At 41.4% G+C, this 13,166-nt stretch overlaps 1 protein-coding gene and 1 long non-coding RNA gene across 2 annotated transcripts in view; both read right to left on the bottom strand.

Moving 5' to 3' along the window:
* Nucleotides 1-2,265: 2,265 nt before the first annotated feature.
* Nucleotides 2,266-7,542, bottom strand: LOC311145792. The gene is made up of 3 exons (XR_014614632.1): nucleotides 7,126-7,542; nucleotides 3,088-3,155; nucleotides 2,266-2,978 (listed from the first exon to the last, which is right to left on the bottom strand). It is a non-coding gene; the product is annotated as an uncharacterized lncRNA (long non-coding RNA).
* A 771-nt stretch (nucleotides 7,543-8,313) lies between these two features.
* LOC311146041 (calcineurin B homologous protein 1) overlaps nucleotides 8,314-13,166 on the bottom strand; it is a 41,656-nt gene continuing 36,803 nt past the window's right edge. The window contains exon 7 of the mRNA XM_084182486.1: nucleotides 8,314-10,719. Within this exon, the coding sequence (XP_084038612.1) occupies nucleotides 10,666-10,719 (54 nt within the window). The 3' untranslated portion in view covers nucleotides 8,314-10,665. The remainder of the gene's footprint in view (nucleotides 10,720-13,166) is intronic.

Raw genomic sequence — 13,166 nt, 5'->3', positions numbered from 1 at the left:
GAGAACAAGTGGTTACAGTGTGTTCACTGTAATGTCAACAACCATCCCTGTTATTCAAGACAGGTCAACATATTACTAACTTATACCATAGTGCCACAATATCAACCTTTCAGCATCATAGCTCTATTGATCAACACAAATTACGAAATTGATTATTGCATGCAATACAAATAATTGATTACTTTTAATCATGCATAATCTTTTCTCCTCGCATTAATATAGTTTAAATTATCAATAAATTCTAGAGCTACTTATCCTAACCATTGCCACATTATGTAGCGTTAAAATTTGTTTTTAGAACACAGTATTCAAGACAGGATGATGGTAGTGAATTAATTCATGCATGTAAAGAAAGTTTTACAGCATTTTCTGTTCAGTCGTTTCTCCTTGAGGCAGCTCTATTGCTTTCAATTATTAGGAAGGATGCATAATAATTCACATGAATACATATAGTTCGATTGATATGGACAACGGTGCAACATGTTAACAGAATGTAAACCATGAAAGAGGCAATAACACAGGCCTCCTAAATCAGTGGTTCTTAGTTCTTTACAGAGTGATACTCTATGATTCCGAGGCTACCTCCCAAATGGCACCCTATTCCCTACACAGTGCACTACTTTTGACCAGAGCCCTATGGGCCCTGTATCTATGGACCTTGGTCAAAAGTAGTGCACTAGTACCATAGGGGATGTAGCTTGAACGTTGAATTGCCCCAGAATACACAGACAGACTGTTTTGCCAATTCAAAGGTCAGCCGTTCTGTTTCAACATGTGATACTTCACACCCTGTTGGGTGGTTCTTACTTGGAACATACTGCATTCTAAACCAGAGTATACACCATGGCTCTTCCCTCTAAACACAAAGTTGATTATGTAGCTACTAATATACTAAACATTCCTTTAAACAGAGATTACAATAGATCAAATAACCTGAAAATCGTGCAGAATTGTTTATTGCTTCTAAAATTTCTAATCAAATGCTTGCTTTTTACTGAATATATTCTCATATTCTAGATCATTATTTTATTGGTCAATGACGAAGGCTATGTTTCCACAGGAAAGCCCAACTCTTAATATGTTGTCCAATTATTGGCAAAATAGCCGATCTGATTGGTCAAAAGACCAATTAGTGGAAAAAGATCTGAATTGGGCTGCCTGTGTCAATGCAGCCTAACACACTGGATGTCAACACTTCATGTCTGATTCTAAGGTGTTAATTCCATAGAACACAATTTAGATAGTACTAGATAATTGTATCTCTGTGGTTAATTCACTCCGAATAGATTTAACAATTTAACCATTCTCCCAAACATGTTCTGTTTTTAGAAATCAATGTTTCTAGAATTTCCTTATCAGTAAGCAAGCATCACTAGCTACCTTTCATGCATGGCTAATTATAATATTGGCACCACAGTCCCTCTAAATAAGCTAATGCATATGAAGACTATACAATATTTCTTAATGGAAGACGTTGGTAATTTTGTTGTTTTCAAACAACTTGTCACTTGTTCATACAATATTACATATTTAGATCAACATCAAGACAAGTAATAAGATACCATATTGCACATTATCCCGGAAGGAAAGGAGGTGGGGGACCACAAATGATGCAGAACAAAACCGGCCCTAATGAAACAGAAATATAAACCTACCTTAACCCTATGGGCCTGTTTCCCAGATACAGATTAAGCCTAATCCTGGACTAGAAAGCTTTTTCAATGGAAATTCTCCATGCTTTTTAGTCATCGACTAGGACTGTGTGTCTGGGAAACCGGCCCTATAACTAAAATAACATCATCTGGGACTCTATGCCGTTCATATAAACTCTGATAAGGTTATCAAATGTGCAATACGGTGTAAGAATGAATCAATACGGTGTAAGAATGGATCAATATGGTGTAAGAATGGATCAATATGGTGTAAGAATGAATTGCGATCTTTGACTTTCGGTACAGTACGTTATATGGTCCCTACTTCAAATGATGTGTAGTCTTAAGGGAAACTATGATATTCATTAGCCTACATATCTAGGACCGGGATTAGTGTACTGTTGACTTTACACTGGTTATTATCATACAGAAAATGTCATGGTGCAACACATGGCAATGAGGTAGAGCAATAATAACATCTTTCAACCATAGATCAACAATCATAAGGGGGGCTACTAACGTAATCTCACAGAGCCAGACGAGTCTCAGAATATAGTACACTATACTAGTACTATATATATATATATATATATATATATATATAGTATATACTAGTACAAACCTACTCTGTAGCAGTAAGGTCTGGCACGTGAGATTAGGGGGCTACAAGAGATCTTTGCTACAGTTTGCAGTGTATGTCTTACATTTTTACTCCACTGGTCAAGGTTGGGAATGGGGCTTTCAGAACAACAACAAACCACTGTCCGCAGTATATCTTGAACTATACCTACATTTTTTTTTCATTATAATGCTAAATTGCTTTATTCAGACAAAGGGGTTATATTGGGCAGTAAGGCAGTAGAACAGAGATCCATTTCAGAAAGGAAAAACCTGGTGAGATTTCTGTGAATAACCTTAATGCAAATGGGACCAATTCTGGGGACGATTCCACCAACTAGCCGACATATTTTATATTTGATCCTTAGTTATGAAAGTAACAGGACAAAACTTGACAGGTATCATCATTATTGTCTACAAGCAATGGTGGAGACAGATTGAGGAGGATAGAGGAGAGAGGGTACAGACAGATTGAGCCTGGGGCTCGCTGTTGTTACCAGTCTCTCCTGTATCCCCACACATCCCTGGAGCGGTCCACTGTCTGTTCTCTGCCGTACAGTGGCGGAGGTTGAGATCTTGATCCATCTCTGGCCTCAACAGCTGGGCGTGACCATTGGGAGATGTTACCCCAAATCTGGATCGGTCTCACGTGGAGCGCTGTGGTCTGGACATTTCCACACGACGTCTGGCCACTCGTTCACTTCACATCTGTTTAGGGATTTGAGTCACAAATGAAAGAATAGTTTGTATGCTGAAAAAAAAGTATGTAGCTAGTAGCTAGCTACATGTCATTATGATATGGCTGAAAAGGACTGACCTTTGTCAAATACTGGACAGGTTGTTGCACTGTCAGAGATGATCTTGTCTAGAAGCTGGAGAGGCAGACTGTGGATGGACAGACATACATACCGCATTCAAAATATAGCTAGGACATTTATATATAAAGCTAGCTAACGTCCTAGCTATGTGTTTTAATTGCACAATAGACTTTCCACAAATGTGATCCAAATTAGCTATTATGGCAAACAAATGCAGAAACCTGTGGCATGGACAATAGAGAGGAATACAATGGCAACCAATAATTCTTGCTACAGATGTTTAGTATTAGCTAGCTAGCTATTGTGGCTACCCCATTCATAGACGCTAACTGCTTTAGCATTGACTGATATAACTGATTTATATTGACGATAGTATTTTCTGGCCAGGGGAGTTTTGTTAAGATCCCATATGCTCGTTTTGAACTTCAAAACGCATCGCTTGCGGCACGGTTTTGGAAACATAAGGAACATATATTTTATATCAGAAATTATATATATACACACACACAGTTGAAGTCGTAAGATTACATCCACCTTAGCCAAATACATTTAAACTCTGTTTTTCATAATTCCTGACATTTAATCCAAGTAAAAATGCCCTGTTTTAGGTCAGTTAGGATCACCACTTTATTTTAAGAATGTGAAATGTCAGAATAATAGTAGAGAGAATGATTTATTTCAGCTTTTATTTCTTTCATCACATTCCCAGTGGGTCAGAAGTTTACATACACTCAATTAGTATTTGGAAGCATTGCCTTTAAATTGTTTAACTTGGGTCAAACGTTTCGGGTAGCCTTCCACAAGCTTCCCACAATAAGTTGGGTGAATTATGGCCCATTCCTCCTGACAGAGCTGGTGTAACTGAGTCAGGTTTGTAGGCCTCCTTGCTCGCACACGCTTTTTCAGTTCTGCCCACAAATGTTCTATAGGATTGAGGTCAGGGCTTTGTGATGGCCACTCCAATCCCTTGACTTTGTTGTCCTTAAGCCATTTTGCCACAACTTTGGAAGTATGCTTGGGGTCATTGTCCATTTGGAAGACCCATTTGCGACCAAGCTTTAACTTCCTGACTGATGTCTTGAGATGTTGCTTCAATATATCCACATACTTTTCCTTCCTCATGATGCCATCTATTTTGTGAAGTGCACCAGTCCCTCCTGCAGCAAAGCACCCACACAGCATGATGCTGCCACCCCCATGCTTCACGGTTGGGATGGTGTTCTTCAGCTTGCAAGCAACCCCCTTTTTCCTCCAAACATAACGATGGTAATTATGGCCAAACAGTTCTATTTATGTTTCATCAGACCAGAGGACATTTCTCCAAAAAGTATGATCTTTGCCCCCATGTGCAGTTGCAAACCGTAGTCTGGCTTTTTTTATGGCGGTTTTGAAGCAGTGGCTTCTTCCTTGCTGAGCGGCCTTTCAGGTTATGTCGATATAGGACTCGTTTTACCGTGGATATAGATACTTTTGTTCCTGTTTCCTCCAGCATCTTCACAAGGTCCTTTGCTGTTGTTCTGGGATTGATTTGCACTTTTCGCACCAAAGTACGTTCATCTCTAGGAGACAGAATGCGTCTCCTTCCTGAGCGGTATGACGGCTGCGTGGTCCCATGGTGTTTATACTTGCGTACTATTGTTTGTACAGATGAACGTGGTACCTTCAGGCGTTTGGAAATTGCTCCCAAGGATGAACCAGACTTGTGGAGGTCTACAATTTCTTTTCTGAGGTCTTGGCTGATTTCTTTTGATTTTCCCATGATGTCAAGCAAAGAGGCACTGAGTTTGAAGGTAGGCCTTGAAATACATCCACAGGTACACCTCCAGTTTACTCAAATTATGTCAATTGGCCTATCAGAAGATTCTAAAGCCATGACATCATTTTCTGGAATTTTCCAAGTTGTTTAAAGGCACAGTCAACTTAGTGTATGTAAACGTCTGACCCACTGGAATTGTGATACAGTGAATTATAAGTGAAAATATTCTGTCTGTAAACAATTGTTGGAAAAATTACTTGTGTCATGCAAAGTAGATGTCCTAACCGACTTGCCAAAACTATAGTTTGTTAACAAGAAATATGTGGAGTGGTTGAAAAACGAGTTTTAATGACTCCAAACTAAGTGTATGTAAACTTCCAACTGTATATATATATATATATATATTTTTTTTTTTTTAAATGTTAAATTAACACACCTTTATAGGGTTGGTGTTCCCACACGGCCATCTCTCCATGTTACACCGCTTGTTTACGGATGACTGACAGAAGATATAGGCGGCCATCTGTGCTAATTAGCTATCTAGCATGCTCTGAACACCTGTGTGAAAGCTAACTAGGGAGGAAGTGTAGTTTGTCAACTGGAGGCACACAGCGTATGGATCTGTGCTAAACTGCTACAGTAAGTGTATCTTTTTTATTTGAAAGATTATTTCTCACTGATATGAAAGACAAGGGGCATATCAGCAATATTAGCGACTTCGTCGCTATATTTAGCACGTTTTCAGACCCCTCTAGCGACACATTTTCAAAAAAGCGACTAGCGACAACTCTAGCAACTTTTTCTGGTGTTATTGGAGACTTTTGGAGACTCTGACGTGAAAGCACGTATCGTTCTTACTCTTCTCTTACTCTTCTTACTGCAGTCAGAGCAGGAGATGTTCACCCCTCCGCGTCCAGACTGCAAATGAATCGCGCATGCGGGAAGCCGCCGCTGGCTGATCCCGCCCTGGCTTATATTCAGGGCGGGATGTAAATGTAGGGTGTTTTTTACTCACTTTTTGTCTCTCCCACTACATTATTCCTCTCTCCTACAGCGTCCATCACAATTACAAGCACATGGCCAATTATGCAAATTAAGTGATGGCGTCATTTAGCGACTTCTAGCGACTTTTAGGACAGCCAATAGCTACTTTCCTTACTGAGGAGTTGGCAACACTGATTGAGATTCTCCCTAGGTGTTCGGCAGGCATTAGCGAAGGTCACTGCTGTGTTCCGGAATCCTAGCTAGCTAGTACTCCGGTACACAGCAGGCGGGACGTGGGATGGGTAGCTAGCTAACGATATCTAGGACACCGATAGACAAGTGTTCTTCGCTGCCGCCTGTCGGGCACAGTTTTTCCGCATTTCTGTTAACGAGGGCAGGTGTTTGGCAGGTCGGAAGCGAAGGACACTGTGTGCTAGCTAGCAAGGAGGACTCCGGTGCACAACAGGCAGGGACACTGGTAGACAGTGAGTGTCCTTCGCCCCCGAAAACTCTGATAATACAGTAGTGATCCTCGCTATATGAGTCACGTTACAATTCCCACCAACTGGGTTAACACTGTTGGCGTGATGCGTAGGTAGTTTGCCTTTCACGCAGGTTCGCTTCCCATTCGCTACAATACTTTTATTTCCCTTTTGACCCACATTTTAATCGCAAATACCCCTCAAACGCAACTCTTGAAGTCGAAGCCAGTGCCACTGCATTTTTTCATTGTTCCCCTCTAATCAGGGACTGATTTAGACCTGGGATACCAGGTGTGTGCAATTAATTATTTACGTCATTTAGCAGACGCTCTTATCCAGAGCGACTTTCAAATTGGTGCATTAATTATCAGGTAGAACAGAAAACCAGCAGGCTCCGGGCCTCGTAGGGTAAGAGTTGAGTATTCCTGACATAGACAATCAGAGGAAATCCCAAATATCAAAAAAGTGTCACACAAACATGAAGATGGCACACTCGAGGGGGGTGTTCATGCAGGAACCACTGGGGCGTTGTTGACAACTGTAGCTAAGCCTAACCCTTTTCCTAACCTTAATGTCATTCTCCTAGCCTGCTACGTTAATTTACCTAACCTGTTAAACGAATTATCCTAACTTGCCATGTAAACAGACCATCTGCCCAGACATACCGTCAGTATTTACCATACAGGAACGCCCCGAATTGCGGGCCGCAATCACATTATTGGAGGTTTATCTCGCAGACAAAGGTCTGCCCAGCAGAAACTGGTCATTCAACAACCCTTACGTTTGAATACTATATTAATCCTTAAAGTACTCACTGAAACTCTTCCAAGCCACCAAAATCATCAGTAAATGCTATTGTCCCGGGGGTAATGGGTCGTTGTAGGGGTCCCGTATTCGACACCCCTTTGCGAGCTCTACGGGAACCAGTTCTACGCCATTTTCCCCCCTGCATAGCTGACTGACAGACCTCTACGGAGATTGCGCAGTAGAACTGTCACCCAAATCCTAAAACCCGACCCTCAGTTTTCCTCCCATGAAAAATACGTTGTTTTTTAAAAAGTCTGAACCTAGATCCCCCACATACTGGTGTTGAAAAAAAATAAACTGGCGAGGGAGGTTTTCTGCACTGTTCAACCCAATCCAGTGGAGAAGTTAATACGGAGCGTCTCCTTGATAACATAGAGTTTCTAAAGCCAGAGGCGCAACATCCCGGTACTTCCGGGAACGCTTGCGAAACAGACCAGGCCGGGGTTTGAGAAGTCAATGAGAGAAGTGAAAAAAAATCTTCCTTAGTTATAAATTTTTATCGACAATTAAAGACACAACCTACATCCGAGCCAATGTCTTGAAGTAGTTGAACGTGTTATTACTCCAACCTCGTGAAAGCGACAAACTGACACGTTTTCATTTTCGTCAAAAAACAACTTTATATAGGAGTCGTCCCTTTTGAGTTGACGACACGCGCGGTTCGGCGATATACGACCTTTAGACCCGATGACGTGTTTAGTACGCATGCGCTTTGCTAGCTAACGTCGCCACGTGTGATCGGAGATGCAGTTTTAGCCTATCTTCAAACCAAAGATGTGTATATAACTAACCCAAGACAGACCACAGTCTGACATTTCCAAATGGGAACAAATAAGTCATAGTGGGCAGAGCCAAGTACGAGCTAGTGAGATCCTATTTGGCGCGTTCTAGCATTTATTTGGATATTTCCCTTAGAGAACGCCTACTAGTGAAGTAACTCAATTTGCCTTGCACTCCTAAACAACGCAATTTTTTGAAACTTTGGCAAAGGGTAAAGTCTAGACAGACCAATCTCGCTCCATCTTCTCCCACTGCTGGTCACTGGGCTTCCTATAATCACCATACGTGGTAGTGAGCGGAAACGCCAACCAGATGCTTCCCACTACATCCGGTGAAATATCTGGCTCATCTGTGGCTTAACTTAGTACAACGATCAAATATGATATTAGGCCATCCAAATGAAACATAAAGACACATTTCATTTTGAGCAAGCATGGCACATGTTTTATTTCAATCAAATCAATAAATAATTTTTACAATTTTGTTCTAACATTTTACAGGATAAAATATATATCTATAGTACATCTGAGTTTGCATGATTGATCATATTTTGATTAATAAAACTAACTGATGAAAAAGAAAATATCTACTTCCAGCATCAAAGAGCAGCTGGTGAACCTATAAAATCCTGTTATGATTTAAAGACAGACCCACAAACACATAGCTAAATGTATGCTGGTACTGTAATATATTTGCATTTTACTGGTTCAAATACATAAGCATACAACAGAAGACTAATTCTAATGCTTTTTCGCCTCTCCATCAAAAGTACCTGGAACTAACCTGATGATAATCAAAAGAATGAAAAACATTGACCAGTGTGTTATTAATACATTAGGCTACAATATATATTGGTTGATTCACAAGGAGTCTTGATATTCTATTGATCATGGACAGACAGAGGTGTGTGTATAAGTAAAGATGACGTTCTGAGCCTCTGCACCATACAGTCATGAGACCAGAGAGGGTCAGTCCCAAATGGCACCCTATTCCCAGTATTAGAGGGATATGAGACCCAAATGGCTCTGGTCTAAAGTAGTGCACTATATAGAGAATCGGGTGTCATTTGGGACGCATCCGAGAAATGGCCAATCAGCTGACTGGCAGTAGCTAGGTAGGTTGACCCGTAAGAAAAAGAAAAAACATTCAAACATGATCATTTTGGTTCTTATTTGACCCTTACGATATTGAATGATGGGAGCCAAAAACCTTGGCACTTCAGTGGGTAAAAAAACAACAAAACAAGATGAACCGACAAAAAAAAAAAAAAAAAAGATGGGACAAAAATAGAGAGGCCAAGCTCCTATTGCCAGAGACTGAGGCAGCTCAGACTTGGGGGCTGCGTCCCAAAATCGTACCCTATTTCCTACATAGTGCACTCCTTTTGACCAGAGCCCTGTGGGAATCCTATGGCCACCCAGTCAAAATGTGCGCACCATTTGAAGAATAGGGTGTCATTTAGGAAGCTGCCTAACTGTAAGTCGCTCTGGATAAGAGCGTCTGCTAAATGACTCAAATGTAAATGTGATGCTCTAGAAAACAAGTCGTAGCTCAGTGAAGAGGAAGGGGCATCATTTCTTGTTAGCATAACAACACCATGCATATTACTGGAGTGAAATGTATGTCTTATATCTGCGTATTCATACTGACAGAGAAAGCAGCAACATGTTTCCTCATCATGGAATTGATAAAGTTAGTTTAAATAAAGAGGCTAGATTTGGCCTGTTCTGCCCTGGCTAACAATACATCACAATAACAAAGCCATACCTTACCATTCCATGGAACGACATCTAACAAAAACAGGTTTTCAGGTTTAAAAGGTCTTGGTAATAAACACAGATCTATTTCAACATTGAAGGTTCCATCTCTGAGAGAAGCCAAAGTAGTGACAACATAAAACAACCCAAGGCACGCAAGTATTCCCTTTAGTTTACAGAGCAGTGCAAGGCAGAACAGACAGAGACAAAATAATAAAAACTATAACGTTATCTTATCTACCAAATCCTTGGTCAGAGAGAGCATAGTACTGTACGGTGGAGGAGGGGTCAGAGAGAGAGAGAGAGAGAGAGAGAGAGAGAGAGAGAGAGGGCATAGTACTGTACGGTGGAGGAGGGGTCAGAGAGAGAGAGAGAGAGAGAGAGGGCATAGTACTGTACGGTGGAGGAGGGGTCAGAGAGAGAGAGAGCATAGTACTGTACGGTGGAGGAGGGGTCAGAGAGAGAGAGAGAGAGAGCATAGTACTGTATGGTGGAGGAGGGGTCAGAGAGAGAGAGAGAGAGAGAGAGAGCATAGTACTGTATGGTGGAGGAGGGGTCAGAGAGAGAGAGAGAGAGCATAGTACTGTACGGTGGAGGAGGGGTCAGAGAGAGAGAGAGAGAGAGCATAGTACTGTACGGTGGAGGAGGGGTCAGAGAGAGAGAGAGAGAGAGAGCATAGTACTGTACGGTGGAGGAGGGGTCAGAGAGAGAGAGAGAGAGAGAGAGAGAGAGAGAGAGAGAGAGAGAGAGAGAGAGAGAGAGAGAGAGAGAGGGCATAGTACTGTGCGGTGGAGGAGGGGTCAGAGAGAGAGAGAGAGAGAGAGCATAGTACTGTACGGTGGAGGAGGGGTCAGAGAGAGAGAGAGAGAGAGAGAGCATAGTACTGTGCGGTGGAGGAGGGGTCAGAGAGAGAGAGATACAGCTTGGGTCTTGTTCCAGCGGGCATGGTGGTGGTAGTAAAGGGTCCAGCCAATCAGACAGTCCTGTCAGGAAGCCCAGCCAATCAGTGTCTCAGTGCAGGAATCGGATGCTCATCTTCTGTTCCACATCGACCTTCTCCAGTACCTGAGGAGGCAAGGAGCAGCTTCAGTCATTATGCACAGCAACATGGCATTACTTCGCTCTATATTCTGTCTACAGCTTCAGTCATTATGCACAGCAACATGGCATTACTTCGCTCTATATTCTGTCTACAGCTTCAGTCATTATGCACAGCAACATGGCATTACTTCGCTCTATATTCTGTCTACAGCTTCAGTCATTATGCACAGCAACATGGCATTACTTCGCTCTATATTCTGTCTACAGCTTCAGTCATTATGCACAGCAACATGGCATTACTTCGCTCTATATTCTGTCTACAGCTTCAGTCATTATGCACAGCAACATGGCATTACTTCGCTCTATATTCTGTCTACAGCTTCAGTCATTATGCACAGCAACATGGCATTACTTCGCTCTATATTCTGTCTACAGCTTCAGTCATTATGCACAGCAACATGGCATTACTTCGCTCTATATTCTGTCTACAGCTTCAGTCATTATGCACAGCAACATGGCATTACTTCGCTCTATATTCTGTCTACAGCTTCAGTCATTATGCACAACAACATGGCATTACTTCGCTCTATATTCTGTCTACAGCTTCAGTCATTATGCACAACAACATGGCATTACTTCGCTCTATATTCTGTCTACAGCTTCAGTCATTATGCACAGCAACATGGCATTACTTCGCTCTATATTCTGTCTACAGCTTCAGTCATTATGCACAGCAACATGGCATTACTTCGCTCTATATTCTGTCTACAGCTTCAGTCATTATGCACAGCAACATGGCATTACTTCGCTCTATATTCTGTCTACAGCTTCAGTCATTATGCACAGCAACATGGCATTACTTCGCTCTATATTCTGTCTACAGCTTCAGTCATTATGCACAGCAACATGGCATTACTTCGCTCTATATTCTGTCTACAGCTTCAGTCATTATGCACAGCAACATGGCATTACTTCGCTCTATATTCTGTCTACAGCTTCAGTCATTATGCACAGCAACATGGCATTACTTCACTCTATATTCTGTCTACAGCTTCAGTCATTATGCACAGCAACATGGCATTACTTCACTCTATATTCTGTCTACAGCTTCAGTCATTATGCACAGCAACATGGCATTACTTCGCTCTATATTCTGTCTAGAGATCCTGTCTATTGCTGGCAGCACCGTTTCACCAAGTCAAACTCCGGGTATATGTAAATGTACTTGGCAAGTAACGGTAATTCTAATTCTGATTTACTACATTACCACCACAATACATTACCATCAACATTACATTAGCCATCACAATACATTACCATCAACATTACATTACCATCAACAACACATTACCATCAACAACACATTACCATCAACAACACATTACCATCAACAACACATTACCATCAACAACACATTACCATCAACATTACCTCAGCCATCACAAAACATTACCATCAACATTACCTCAGCCATCACAATACATATTCCCACGGGGGGTCAGTATGAAAAATGTATGCACTCACTAATTGTAAGTCGCTCTGGATAAGAGTGTCTGCTAAATGACTAAAATGTCAATAGTATCACTAAAAAAATGACCATCAACAACACATTACCTTTGTCGAACAATCACACACAGTGCATTCGGAAAGTATTCAGACCCCTTGACTTTTTCCACATTTTGTTACGTTACAGCCTTATTCTAAAATGGATAAAATCGTTGTTTTCCCTCATCAATCTACACACAATACCCCATAATGACAAAGCAAAAATAGGTTTTTAGAAATTTTTGCTATAAATTTTTTTTTTACATAAGTATTCAGACCCTTTACTCAGTACTTTGTTGAAGCACCTTTGGCAGCGATTACAGCCTTGAGTCTTCTGGGGTATGACGCTACAAGCTTGGCACACCTGTATTTGGGGAGTTCCCCCCATTCTTCTCTGCAGATCCTCTTAAGTTCTGTCACACGCTATTCAAAGTGCTCTGAACAAATTAAGGGAATTGTTCAAACATTGGCACATTCTAAGATCCGATGACAGTATCGGTAATGTTTTCGGACCCTCCCTTGGTCGTATTCTCGCGGGGCAGAAACCTCAGAGATCAGTTGGTAAACTCTGATTTACCACCTCTAAATATCCCTGCACAACGCCTATTTGCGCCTCTACCGGATGGAAACTACAAGTGTAATGGCTGTGCTCAATGCAATGGCACTTACAAATGTAGATCCTTCAAACACCCCCAAACAGGGAAACAGATCTCAATCAAAGGTGTAATCACATGCTCCACTAAGGCAGTTATTTACCTTTTAACTTGTCCTTGTGGTAAAAATTATGTGGGTAAAACAAAGCGTGAATTAAAAGTACGAATCTCGGAGCATCGTAGCACCATTAGGTGCAAAAACTCGACATACCCAGTTGTGGCCCACTTTTTGGAAGCAAACCACTCGATTTCGTCCCTACGTTATATCGGCAT

Source organism: Coregonus lavaretus (genome assembly GCF_964263955.1).
Source record: "Coregonus lavaretus genome assembly, chromosome: 18".
Taxonomy (NCBI): domain Eukaryota; kingdom Metazoa; phylum Chordata; class Actinopteri; order Salmoniformes; family Salmonidae; genus Coregonus; species Coregonus lavaretus.
This window is presented reverse-complemented; position numbering and strand designations above follow the sequence as displayed.